At 41.5% G+C, this 13,946-nt stretch overlaps 2 protein-coding genes across 2 annotated transcripts in view; one reads left to right on the top strand and one right to left on the bottom strand.

Moving 5' to 3' along the window:
* The window catches only part of gusb (glucuronidase, beta), a 31,742-nt gene that overhangs the window by 14,451 nt on the left and 3,345 nt on the right, over positions 1 to 13,946 (top strand). The window contains exons 6-11 of the mRNA XM_078548616.1: positions 242 to 394; positions 1,139 to 1,317; positions 4,480 to 4,626; positions 4,778 to 4,862; positions 6,040 to 6,216; positions 7,612 to 7,747. Coding sequence (XP_078404742.1) covers positions 242 to 394; positions 1,139 to 1,317; positions 4,480 to 4,626; positions 4,778 to 4,862; positions 6,040 to 6,216; positions 7,612 to 7,747 — 877 coding nt within the window. The remainder of the gene's footprint in view (positions 1 to 241; positions 395 to 1,138; positions 1,318 to 4,479; positions 4,627 to 4,777; positions 4,863 to 6,039; positions 6,217 to 7,611; positions 7,748 to 13,946) is intronic.
* The window catches only part of LOC144684612 (vitamin K epoxide reductase complex subunit 1-like protein 1), a 57,810-nt gene continuing 57,709 nt past the window's right edge, over positions 13,846 to 13,946 (bottom strand). Inside the window, exon 5 of the transcript XR_013577533.1 lies at positions 13,846 to 13,928. The gene's annotated coding sequence lies outside the window, so the exon portion shown is untranslated. The remainder of the gene's footprint in view (positions 13,929 to 13,946) is intronic.

Here is a 13,946-nt window from a genome sequence, read left to right as displayed (position 1 = left end):
CGATAAATGTAAAAATTAATGGGCAAGGGTGTATTCTGTAAATGTTTGTCTTTTCCCCCACCTTTTTATATAGGAGCTCAGTTTTTACTGATGTAGGTCTAAAAAAAATTATGTCAACCAATTCAAATTTAAAATAAAATAAATTTGAGTACTACACTCTCCTTGGACTATGTGGATTTGTATGAGAATCTCTCAATACTATTGTTAGTATAACACATTTTCCAAAACTATTTATACCTAGGTTTACATGAAGAGCAAAAATGGTAGCTTTTGTTATGAAGACGTTTACACATTACCAGTAGGAATTCGCAAGGTGCAAGTTACCAAGACCCAATTCCTTATCAATGGAAAACCATTCTATTTCCATGGAGTAAATAAACATGAAGATTCAGATGTGAGTATATGTTTCTGTACTCAGCCTGTTTTCCCTGTTTGCATCTGTTCGATCTTGGATATAACACAATTTCTTGGGCCATTAAGTAGTATTAGTACTATTTTCAATTTGTTTGTTCACCATTTTATTTCCATTTGAATAGGCTGACACTGTTGGCAGCAAACATTCAACCACTATAATAAATTGGGAATATTAGAATTGTATCATAAATTTCATCCATTGAAGTAGGCTAAAATTACTCGCACAAGTAACAGCAAGTTCATCACCAAAGGATGCTCAGAAATAATGCTCCACATGAGCCTAACACCATTTGGACTGAATAGCCTGATTCTGTGCTGTGCATTCTTTGTCACTGGAAGCGAGCGCTGTTTACTGATAGCTAACTTCTCCCTCAGCAAACATTATACATGCTATCCGACTTCTACTTTCAGATCTGTTTCAAGATCTCTGATTAAGTGACCATCTGCTTTCTTGGGCATTGTGATCCCCTGAATTATCGCTATAGCCAGAAGTTGCTAAAGATTATTTGTATGTCCTAAAAAAAATGTGGAGAACTTGTCAGGCACAGAGAATAGTAGTATTGCCCATTTAAATGGAGAATTTTTTTCCGTTTCTGCAATTGCGGACATCTGTCAAACCTGTTGGTTTAGCCTTGGGGTTGGAGGAGAGAGAGAAAAAAGTTGTTTTGCAAGTGTGCCTTTTATATGAAATGTTCATTAATTCCCAACTTTCCCAACCCACCAGATGCGAGGGAAAGGCCTTGACTGGTCAGTGATTATCAAGGACTTCAACCTTCTTCGATGGCTGGGAGCAAATTCTTTTCGTACGAGCCATTATCCATATGCAGAAGAAGTTATGGATTTGTGTGACAAATATGGGATTGTGGTCATTGATGAGTGTCCAGGCGTGGGCATCAAAGATCCGTAAGAAACACTTCTTAAATTTCAAAAGTTTGGAACAAATTGCATGAAATTTGCTCACTGGTTCACTCAATTTTATGTCACGTGAAAAGGGATTTTTTTTTTTTTTACAATTGATGTGCATAATATGTTTCTGTAATTTTTTTGGCTCTTATAACGTTCTTGCATCACATTCTTTTTCCTTGTTGGTGAGCAGTTGTTATTTGTTAAATTTGGATGGAAAAGGGGCTGAGTTAAATATTTGATTATGGTACATTCAAATTGGTAGAATCCTATTTGCTTAATTGAGTACAATGTTGGTTTACTCGTACTGGTCATATAGTTAATGCCAAGGTTCCCTCGAAGGGCAAAGATAAGATTATTTTGTTTTTCCCACCAAGGAAACCGCACCATTTATTTTCAAAGCCAAACATGGCTTCTTTTGAATTAAGTCTAAAATTTTATTTTTCAAGGTATTTTAGATTAATATTTGAAATCGAGCAGCACTTCCAGTTTCCTCGCTCCCAAATCCCACCTCCACTGGGAAAACTTTGAGGGAATTCTGCCTAAGATATATGTTGCTGATTACAGAAAATATCGTTTATGTTGTCTGCTCTTGTACAATGCCAGGTCTAATTGCTGTTGAACACTGGGTGACATTAGACTGCAATGTCAAATTCTGGCTTTTTCTTTTATATGTGATAGACAAAGTTACAACAATTCAAATGGCTGTGTCATATGGCCACCTTTATTATTTTCAAGCGCAACACAGACATTTAAGTGTGACAGACAAGAACTGCATGTTTGATAATTAGCCCCTGTGGGGCTGCTTGCAGTGAATCACAGGATGTGCTGTTTATAAGATCATGAACATTATACCATTTGATATGTGTCCCCTGAACATAGGACTTACGAGCAGGAGTAGCCCATTCGGACTTTCAAGTGTGCTCTGCCATTCAATAAGATCATGGCTGATCTGGCTGTGGTCTCAACTCCACTTTCCTGTCTGCTCCCCATGACACTTGACTCCGTTGTCTATCAAAATTTGCCTAACTCTGTCTTGAATTAATTCAATAACCCTGCCTCCACTGCTCCCTGGGGAAGAGAATTCCACAGACTAACAACCCTCTGAGAGTAAAACATTCTCCTCATCTCAATCTTAAAAGAGATACCTCTTATTCTTAAACTGTGTCCCCTAGTTCTAGTCTCCCCCATGAGTATAAACATCCTCCTGCTATCCACCCTGTCAAGTCCCCTCAGGATCATATATGTTTCAATAAGGTCACCTCTCATTTTTCTAAACTCCAATGGGTATAGGCCCAACCTGTTCACCCTTTCTTCATGGGATAAACCTTTCACCCCAGGAATGAGTGGAGTGAACCTTCTCTCAGCTGTTTTTAACACAGTTATATCCTTTTTCAAACAGGAGACCAAAATTGCACAATACTCCAGATGTGGCCTCACCAAGGCCCTGTACAACTGCTGTAAAATTCCCCACTTTTATATTCCATTCCCCTTGCAATAACCATTTATTTCTTTTATTATTTATTATATAAAAATATTTAATTTATTATTAAAAAATAAATCATTTTTATTATTTATTTTTTTAAAAAAGGAATACTGCAAAATCTAATTGCTATTAAGTGAATCTTTCAGTCTGGAATTTCCTGTATAGAACTGGAAGTGTGGCAGAGTGGGGATTCCCTCACCCATGGTGTATATAGGAAGGTAGGAATTGCTAGCCAGCAAAAGTCGTAGCTCCATCTAGTTTTTTAAAAAATTTGATTCGTGGGATGTGGGCGTTGCAGGCTAGGCCAGCATTTATTTCCTATCCCTAATTGCCCTTGAGAAGGTGGTGTTGAGCTGCCTTCATGAACCGCTACAGTCCATATGGTGTAGGTACACCCAGCGTGCTGTTAGGGAGGGAGTTCCAGGATTTTGACCCAGCGACAATGAAGGAATGGTGATATATTTCCAAGTTAGGATGGTGAGTGACTTGGAGGGGAACCTCCAGGTGGTGGTGATCCCATGTGTCTGCTGCCCTTGTCCTTCTAGATGGTAGTGGTTGTGGCTTTGGAAGGTGCTGTCAAAGGAGTGTTGCTGAGTTCCTGTAATGCATCTTGTAGATGGTACACACTGCTGCCACTATGCGTCAGTGGTGGAGGGAGTGAATGTTTGAGGATGTGGTGCCAATCAAGTGGGCTGTTTGGTCCTGGATGGTGTCAAGCTCCTTGAGTGTTGTGGGAGCTGCACTTATCCAGGTGAGTGTTGGGTATTCCTTCACACTCCTGACTTGTAGAGGGGCTTTGGGGAGTCAGGAAATGAGTTACTCTCTCCAGGATTTGTAGCCTCTGACCTGCACTGGTAGCCACAGTACTTATATGGCTAGTCCAGTTCAATTTCCGGTCAATTGATGGTGTTGATAGTGTGGCATTCTGCAATGGTAATGCTGTTGAATGTCAAGGGGTGATAGTTGGATCCTCTCTTGTTGGAGATGGTCATTGCCCAGCACTTGTGTGGTGCTAATGTTACTTGCCACTTGTCAGCCCAAACCTGGATATTGACCAGGTCTTGTTGCATTTGGACATGGACTGCTTCAGTATCTGAGCAGTCATGAACGGTGCTGAACATTGTGCAATCATCAGCGAGCATCCCCACTCCTAACCTTATGATGGAAGGAAGGTCATTGATGAAGCAGCTGAAGATGGTTGGGCCGAGGACACTACCCTGAGGAACTCCTGCAGTGATGTCCTGGAACTGAAATGATTGACCTCCAACAACCACAACCATTTTCCTTTGTGCTAGGCATGACTCCAGCCTCATTAATCCTAGCCCAGTTCTCAGAATCATTTAATATAGTTGGGCCTGTTGCTCATGTTCAGGACGGAATTTAAAAACCCATGCAGTCGGAGAGTTCCAATTATCTGCTGTATCCTGAGCTTTCATGAAAGGTTAGAGAGAAAAATGAACATGTTAATACTTTACTTTCCATGCAAATGTGCACATAATCATTGATTTTGTGTCTGACAATATCATGAATGCCTCCAGTAAAAACATAATTCAACTTATTTAATCATCATTAATCAGTGACCCAGATAACAACTGTTATAAAACATATCCTTTTCCACAGGTTGCCAGTGGTATTCACTAACTTTAATGCTAACCTTTTACATTTCTTTTTTTAAGTCTGAGCTTTGGAAATAAGTCCCTCACTCATCATTTAACTGTAATGGAGGAGCTAGTGCACAGAGATAAAAACAGGCCATCAGTAGTGATGTGGTCTGTAGCAAATGAACCAGCATCTGGACTACCACAGGCAAATCACTACTTCAAGTAAGAACAGTGCATTATAAGGATTTAATGCTTTAAACTTCAAAATCGTGAATATTTCAAGAGCATATTTTAAACTTTCTTATGGAATCTATTTATGATTGAAATATATAGCATGTGTTTTTTTTGTTTATATTTCCTTTTTTTAAAACAGGACGTTAATATCCTACACTAAAGCACTGGATCCAACCAGGCCAGTTACCTTTGTTACAGACACCGACTATGAAGATGACAAAGCCGTGAGTAACTAGCAAATGATTGTCAGCACTTAAAATGAAGTCTGTTCAAATGTTGAACCTGTTCAATACGCTCGTAACACATTAGATTTCTGAAAACCTGACGAACCAGAGAAAGATTGGTCTGTTTTATCCCATTGTTAATACTTTGGGGAATTTTGCTTCAGGCCCTGCCAGGCTTTTACAATGTGCAGTGTACAGTGTTGAGCAGGAAGGAAAGGCAGCTTTGCTGCTTATTTGATCAAATTGACTTAGGAAAGCTTAATGCTGACATGGATGTCCAAAAGGAAAAGGCTATTTTTTTTTTTGCTGAGCACTGTTATATCTTTTGTTGAATACAAAAAAGTTACTAAGTTTGCTGTGGCTAATTTGGAATGTAAATTTACTGCTCATGGGATGTGTGTATTTTAGCCATGCTAAGAGAAGGTTCCTTTTGCAGGTCTGTCTGTGAAGCGACACTCCAATGAGAATATATAATGTACCCAATCTGCCTTTTCTTTTCTCATTAACAAACATTGTGCATAATTTTAATGCCTACTAAAGCAATGAATCCAACGAGGCCTGTTACCTTAGTAAAAAAAAACACAACTACAAGGATAACAAAGTTGTGAGTAACTGTAGAAAGTCACTACAGAAAGTGAAGTCTGCTCAACAAATGATGGATAATTGTACTGTTGGGCTAATGTCAACTTGAGGGAGAAACTATTTTCTTTGCGTTTTTTTTCCCCCTTCAAATCTGATACAAATTCTGTGAATACTTCGCTGTGGCCTTGTGAGTTCTGTCAGCGATAAGTTTGTGGGGAAAATATTTATAATATGGCAATACAATGATCTTCACCTTTTTTTCTCCTTTTTAGGTGTTTGACAGCTGGTTCAAAGCATAAGTATCTGACACACTGAATGTAATCCATGTTTCAAGCAGTGTAAAGGTTTTACTCTCATGCTTTTTGCCTTTCTTAATTTACCTTGTTGCAGGTCACGCTGATTTAGTTATATCCTGGTTGTTGGTTATGTTATATTGGAATCTTGTTTCTTCTGAAAATCCCCAAGTGAAGTACTGAATGAAAATTTATTGCTACGTATTTGATTTTTGAAACATACAATAATTTGTCAGATTGCAAGTTGCCTACTGGAAAAACACCATTTCTGGAGAAGTGAAAATTTGGTTATGTTTTCACAGATGCCGTACACAGATGTTATTTGTGTGAACAGCTATTTTTCCTGGTACCATGATCCAGGCCAATTGGAGGTCATTCAATTACAACTGGCCAATCAGTTTGAGGACTGGTACAACAAATACCAAAAACCAATTATTCAGAGTGAATATGGAGCAGATGCTGTTGCGGGACTGCACACTGTAAGTACAGGAAGCATCAACAATTGCATGGCTTTACATAACCCAGTACTAGTTTAACTAGTTGCACAAAAAGAAGTTAGAAATGAAAGGCTAAGGATTTTCTGTAATGGTTGTGCATCTTGGTGGTTTTTATTAGTGGTAGCATTTATGGTTCTATGCAAACAGTTGGAGTTACTTTGTCCATTTCATACAGAAGGGGTCACAATGGGCTTCATAGGTGTATCTATAACCTGACAATAATGCATAGCAAGACAAAGATGTTTAGCATGACCAAAAGCTTGGTTTAAGAGGTGGGTTTTATGGAGGTCCTTAAAGGTGGAGAGGCAAATGGGTTTTTTTGGGTGGGGGTGGGGGTGGGGGGGATGGTGGAAATTCCAGAGCATGGCTCCTGGACAACTATTGGCCAAATCTCCATTGGTGAGGCAGGAAGAAGGCAGAGATCGGGAGGGGCAGGCCATGAAGGGATTTAATCACCAGGATGAAAAGTTTAACTTTGAAATATTGAGGGACTGGGAGCCAATGCAGGTCAGCAAAGATAGGGATGAGACGAGTGGGAAGGGATAAAGGCAGTGGAGTTTTAAGGTGTTAAGTGCTCGCTCATAACAAAATTAAGTAGCTGAAATGGGAAGAGGGGAATGGTGGTATTCATCTAGTTGTTTGCATTGGCTGTTAATTCAGTAGACTAAATTGTATGAGTATCACCTGTTGTTTTATGCACTTAACAGTAAAAGCTTGTTGTAAATTGTATGCTGAATAGATTACAAAGTGTGCTTAGATATTCATAAATATTTTACACAATTGTGCCCAAAACACAATTCCAGGATGTTTCAAATAACTTTACTGGTAAATCAGGACCTATTGTTCTCACCCGGAAAGCTAGTTAGTAAGGGATGATACTGGAGCTAATCTTTACTTAGTCTCTTACATTTATTTACAGGGTGAAACATTACAAGCATACACCTCCTAACTCAACCACCCCACAGTATATCTACTCAAGTTAACGCCCCCAACCTGCATATAATTAAACACCATTAATATACAATTAACATCTATAATTCAATCCCAGTTTTGTAGAAACATCCCCATTAAAACAGTGCAGTGACTACAATGGTTGTAGAAGTGCTGAGGAATGTCAACGTGGGGTGGGGTAAGGCTATCTGAGTAGAGAGAAAGGGAAAAATAAATGGGCAACTTGGGAGCTCGTTTTTTAAACAGACGAGATGGGTGAAGCTGTGAAAAAGCGGTATCACCTGCTCTGGAGACACAGCTGAAATGACTCGAGAAAGTTTAAGTTTGACAGGCAGGTGTTATAGAAATAACTTTCAAAGTGCATGTTGTAGATAAGATTTAATGTTGAGGTGTTCTTTAGTGGATTATGTACAATTGTGTTTTTAGGATCCCCCAGTAATGTTTACAGAAGAGTATCAGCAGGCTGTAATGCAGGAATATTTTATGATATTTGATGAAAAAAGAAAACACTACTTGATTGGAGAACTAATCTGGAATTTTGCAGACTTCATGACTGCTCAAAGTAAGTAACATATTTAAAATAAAAACAAAAAATACTAGAAATATGCAGGTCAGGCAACAACTATGGAGAGAGAAAGAGTTAAAGTTTCAGGTTGATACTACCTGACCTGCTGAGTATTTCCAACATTTATAAGATTTTGCTTTTGTATAAGTAATGTATCATTTATAATTTTCTGTTGTTTTGACTGATCACACAAACTTTGCAATATTCATGTGTGATGGATGCTTGACTTGTTTGCATTTCTCTCAGGCTAAACACTTAGGATAGCACCTCCATATTTAACTGAGTGTGACCTCAGAATTGTTCAATGGGAGTTCTGTTGTAGTTTTATTAAAGTAGTGTAGGTGACAGGGAGGGAGTGGGAGAATCTGGACCTACAGGATGGCTTCAAGGAGTTGTCTGATTTTACGACTGTTGCATTTGTCTCTGGTTACACGTGCATAGTTCATACGTGTTATGCTGGAGAGGCTAAGCCAGGGTAATGGCTTGTGTGATAATGTCAGACTTATTTGGATGAATTGGGTTTGTGCAGCGTTGGGAGAAAACATCTAAAAGCAGGAATGTTCATGGAGCTCGGCCTGTTTGCCTCAGACTACATTTGGGGGAAGGTTGTTGGCATTTATGTGTTAAGTTTTATCCTCCCACCCCACTCTCTGAATTTCATTATTTGCATAGTCTAACCTTTATTTCTTTGGATGGAGAATTGACATGGTGGAATTTTACTTTGCTACACGACACTCGGCAAAGTTTTATTTTGGTATAAAGAAAAGAGTTGGGGAAATATAATTGGAAAGAAATTTGGCAATGAAAATAAGCCACTGGGAAGGAGAATAATAGACTTAAACGCTTAACAAGTAAAAAGGAAAAGAATACTGACTGACATACCTGTCTCAAGGTAGACCAATCCAATGTACAAGGTAACAAGAAATGTTGTGTAAACTTGTCATTAAGCTGTGTGCATGAAGTCACCGTGCTCCACAGCACTGACAACCTTAGCCTGTAACAAGAATTTACTAGCTTCATGTGAAATACTTAATTGAGTTTGATACTCTAGAGACTTGAATGTATTGCATTGTTTAACGATAACATGGATTCCTTATTAAATTACCTGCATCAGCTAAACGTGTTTATTTAAAACTGCTGGCATATGTTTTCACTTGAACAAATTTTTCCAATAACTAAGTTACAAATTAGTTGCTGGTATCATTTACAGGCGTTAAGGAGTGCGAAGTACAAATCTGGGCTGTTCCAAATGATGCAGTATTGATTGTCCTATAGCTTTTCATGCAGGGAATAAAGCATAGTTCTACTTTTGCAGACACCTTGCAATCTTGCTTTTCCTTGTTAGTGCATGTCTATTCACATGTGAACAGGGGGTGGAGCTGTGATACCTTCTATAGTCAAACAGCCTACAATAATCAGCATGTAGGCTCCCACATCACAAACACAGAAGGGTTACAGCGCAGAAGGAGGCCTATCGTGTCTGCACCGGCTCTCGAAATGAACAATTCACTTGATGCCATTCCCCCAACTTCTCCCCATAAACCTGCACATTCTTTTTTTAAATTTCCTTTTGAATGCTTCAATTGAATCTGCCTCCACCAGACTCTCAGGCAGTGCATTCCAGACCATAACCACTCGCTGTGTGAAAACATTTTTCATGTTGCTTTTGCCTCTTTTACCAATTACTTTAAGTCTGTCTTCAAAATTGAAGTTCCTCATCCCTGGAACTAATTTTGTGAATTTCTTTCTGCACTCTCTCCAATGCCTTCACATCCTTCTGAAAGTGGAGTGCTCAGAACTGGGTGCAATACTCCAATTGAGGCTGAATTAGTGTCCTATACAATACAACCACCTTGCTGTTGTACTCTGTGCCCCTATTAATAAACCCCTAGGTTACTGTATGCTTTATTATCTATGCTTTCAATGACTGGTGCACATTTACACCCAGGCCCTCCTCCAATTCGGGTTCATGTGACTGGTGGAAGAGAGGGCTCAGGCTGCTGGGGTGACCAGAATCTGGGATTTTCTGGACAGCAGGGGGGGGCAGGCCTGATGTCACCAATAGAACTTATATGTTGGTAGATGTCCAGCTCACAACCAAAATCATCCAGAGCTCTAAAACCGTGGTGCTTGGCCCTGACTTCACCCATGGTGTCGAGGCACCTCACGCACGCAGTGGACTCCCATCAGAATTGGCCCCCATCCGGACAGAATTTCACAATGACCCAGCCCTGAAACGTCCCTTGGGAACTTCAGCCCCACAATCGGAACTGTCTCGTGGAAACTCCCTCTGTGCCTTTCCATTCTGCACAGAGGGGTTTCCTGTATTGCTTGCTGCTGCACACCCTCCACTTCCTCGGCCTCGTCAACCGTCCAGACACGCCGTGGCGTTCCGTCCTGCCGCCCGGAGGTGGCGGGGGTCCCCGGCGAGAGGCTCTCTACATGGAAGTCCTCCCCTTACCATCTGGGATTTGGCGTGGAGGTGTTGCATGCGGACGTCCCGTGCAATAAAAGGTTAAGATGGTCCAAGGCCGCCTGTATTTTTGCAGCCTTGAGGAGATGGTGTTCCACGCTTATATGGGCTGTCTGAGGTTGCAGCCTCTTTTTGATTTGTTGGCGCTCCTCAACTTTTGGTTGCACTTCAGCCCCACGATCCTGATCTTTGTTCACCCGCTGCGGACGGGGGGGGGGGGGGGTGGGTGGGCAGGGCAGAGGACCTCCTCGTGGATCTGCTCCTGGACTTGGCCAAGGTGGCCATTAATAGATCCAGACAGCAGGTGATTGAAGAGGTTGTTGGACTTGACAGTCTGCCGCTTTACCATGGTTACGTCCGTGCCTGAGTATCCCTGGGGAGGGACCATGCGGCATCCGTCATTCTGCTTGAGGCCTTCTGCGGCCAGTGGGCACAGCAGGGACTAGAATGCATCATCAGCTCTGGGAACATTAATTTGATTAACTTTCCTTTAAAGTTTTGTCTTTTTGTTACAGATGGCAGGAGAGAGAGCTGTGGCTGCTGGGGTAACCAGAATATGGTTACTGGATGGTGGAGGAGCAGGCTGGATGTCGCCAATGGAACTTATATGTCAGTAGATGTCCAGCTTGCAGCTAAAACCATCCAGGGCTCTCAAACCATGGTGCTTGGCCCTGGCTGCATGCATGGTGTCGAGGCACCTCAAGCTTGCGGTGGACTCCCGTCTGAACTGAACCCCATTCAGATGGAATTTCACATTGGCCCCGGGTCCCAAAACCTCCCTCGGGAATTTCAGCCCCACAATTTGAGCCGTCTCACAGAAATCCACTTCGTGCCATTCCATTCTGCATGGAGGGGTTTCCTGTATGGGCTGCTGCACACCCTCCAATTCCTCACCCTCGTCAACCATCCGGACATGCTGTGGCATTCCGTCCTGCCATCCGGAGCTGGTGGGGGGCCCCCGGTGGGAGGCATTCTATATGGGAGTCCTCCCTTTTTCCATTGGAGATTTGGCATGGACAGTGTTGCACACAGCAGTTCCGTGCAATGTAAGGTGAAGATGGTTCACGAGCTCCCAGGCCACCTATATTTTCTGTGGCCTTTTGGAGTCCTTGTTCCACATTGTACGTAGGTTGTCAGAGTTGAAACCCCTTTTTGATTATTTAGGGGTTGCTGCTTGACTTTTGGCAGCATGTCAGCCCCACACTCCTGATCTTTGGCCACCCAGTGCAGAGGAGGGAGGGCAGATTGTAAGACCCCCACGTTAGCCTACGCCTTGCCTGGCAAAGGTGGGGGCATAAACAGATCCAGGCAATGGGCGGTTGAGGGAATTGTTCAGCCCGACTATCTGCCCCCTCTTCCATGATGATGTTTGCGTCCAGGTGTCCTTGGATAGGGAGCACGCGCTGTCAGCTGGTATGCTTGAGGCCTTCCACAACCACTAGGCGCTGCAGGGACTGGAGTGCGTCATCAGCTCCAAAAATATTATTTTAGTATAACTTTGATAAGTTTCCACTGAAGTTTTTGCTTTTAGTTGGTGTCCCTTTAAAGGGCTGTCAATTTGTTAATTAGTTAATTTGTTTTAGTGGTTAAAAGAATAAACACCTGCTCTTGTCCCCCCTTTAAAGTTGTGCTGTTTATTTTAAATGTCACTCCAAGCTCTTCGTACCAAAATGAATCACTTCATATTCCTCCAGATTGAACTTCACCTGCCACCTGTCTTCCTATTCCACCAATTTATCTATGTCCTTTTGAAATTCTACACTATCCTCCCACGTTTTGTCTCACCCATAATCTTTGAAATAGTGTCCTGTACACCAAGGTTTGGACATTAATACGTATCTGGAAAAGCAAGGATTCCAACACTGATCCACTACAAACCATCCTCGACTGTGCCCGAAATACCTCTTCTTTGAAGGTAGCCCATTGTTCAGCTATCATTTTTCATGCCAATGGTTGGCTCCAATTTACTCAGCCCAGATCCGTTAATCAAGCTCCAGCACCATTTGCCACATTAGGTTAGGGAAGAAATTATCTGTAGATTAAGCACTTAGCATTAATGGAAAACAGAGTTGAGTAAATTGTGCACCAGTAGAGTTCTGGCTTACTATGACATTTGCATTTGGAATATACCGTTTGGGTTTTTCCCCAACAATTCCAACTAGCATTCCCAATAAAAAAGCAGTTTCCATTAACTGAAACATGCATTCTTGAGCCCAAGTCACGTAGTGAGCTGCAGGATTAATCTGATGACCACTGTGGCATGTGTAAAAAGGGCAAGCAACAATGTGTCTCCTCATCTAGATGGAAGAATCCTCAGGCATGCAGAGTTTAAATCAGGAAGTATAGGTTGGAATGTTTAATTCAATGTAAGATCATGTACAGAAAGTAAAATGAGAGGGAAAGAAAGATGGGATAAAGAGATGAGAAAGAAAAAGTAATATTTACTTTTTTAAACCCAACAGTAATTAAACCCTGAAGGAATGAGACTCCACACCTAGTAATTTTTTAGTGTGAGTGGTTCCTTGGGAGTAATTAAGATCTCGTGAGACTAAAAATGGATTTACAATCAGTGGACAAGTTCCAACTTTTTCTGGTATGTTTAGTGGAAGGTGATATCAAAGGAGCCTTGGTGAGGTGCTGCAGTTCATCTTGTAGATAGTACACACTACTGCCAGTGGTAGAGGGAATGAATGTTAAGTGGTGGATGGGGCACCAATCAGGCGGGCTGCTTTGGCTTTCGAGTCTGGTTGGAGCTGCTCTCAGCCAGGCAAGTGGAGAGTATTCTATCACAGGTTGTGCATTAAACAAAATTGGCCAATGTAAGCTTGGGCTACTAATACTATACTAAATTGTCAGAGGCTGCAAGCTGCCAGTGTGGGAAATAGAAAAATATCACTGGTGCAGTAGTTAGGAGTTGAAGCATGTTGAGGCATAATGGAACAATCCACCCAACATCTTTCTAAAGAATACCCAACTTAAGTGCTAGATGTTGACACTGGGTACCTGAAATGGAATGTTACAGACAGAAGAGAGACAGGCAAATGGTATTTATTTCCTCTCACCACCTGTCTGTAAGCAAAAGGTGTTTTGAATTATTTCTAAAGTACGCAGTGGTGTATTTTCTCAAACCAACTGCTTGCATGATCCAACTTAATAACCCACAGCAAACCCGCGTTATGATTAACTCAGTTTATTTTGCATTCAAAATCCAGGGGAGGAGTGTTAGCAACTTCCCACTCCTCCACAACACACACAGCAAAGGTGGTGGGGGAATAGAAAAAGGAGTTTTACAACAATGGATAGTAACAGTACAAGAACCACAAAGATTATTAGTTCATGTGATTGAGTGTCCAAAGTTGGAGTCCAATTTCATGTAGGAATTAAAGTTCAGTTGACTGAGACTGGGAGTTGTAGGATTCACTTTACAGTGAGTGCTGATACCACAAGATTAAGTAGGTACACAGATTAGGTTGGTTCTGCAGGTGAAGGTAGGAAATCTTCCAGCAGAGGCAGGCTTGAGGAGTAGGCGGTTGTTCTGCCTGGAGGGCTGCTACTTGGTGGTTCACCAGTTGGATGTTAAACAGTGGACTCGCTTGTTAAAACTGTCCAAAAAGGCCAGAAGCTTGGGTGATGTGACATGTTGCATTAATGGTTAATTGTAGCTTATCAGTTTCTGTGCTTCTGGTCAGAATTCCATTGTTCCTCCTTAGCAGAGAGAGACAT

This window comes from Cetorhinus maximus, chromosome 9 (genome assembly GCF_964194155.1).
Source record: "Cetorhinus maximus chromosome 9, sCetMax3.hap1.1, whole genome shotgun sequence".
Taxonomy (NCBI): Eukaryota; Metazoa; Chordata; class Chondrichthyes; order Lamniformes; family Cetorhinidae; genus Cetorhinus; species Cetorhinus maximus.
This window is presented reverse-complemented; position numbering and strand designations above follow the sequence as displayed.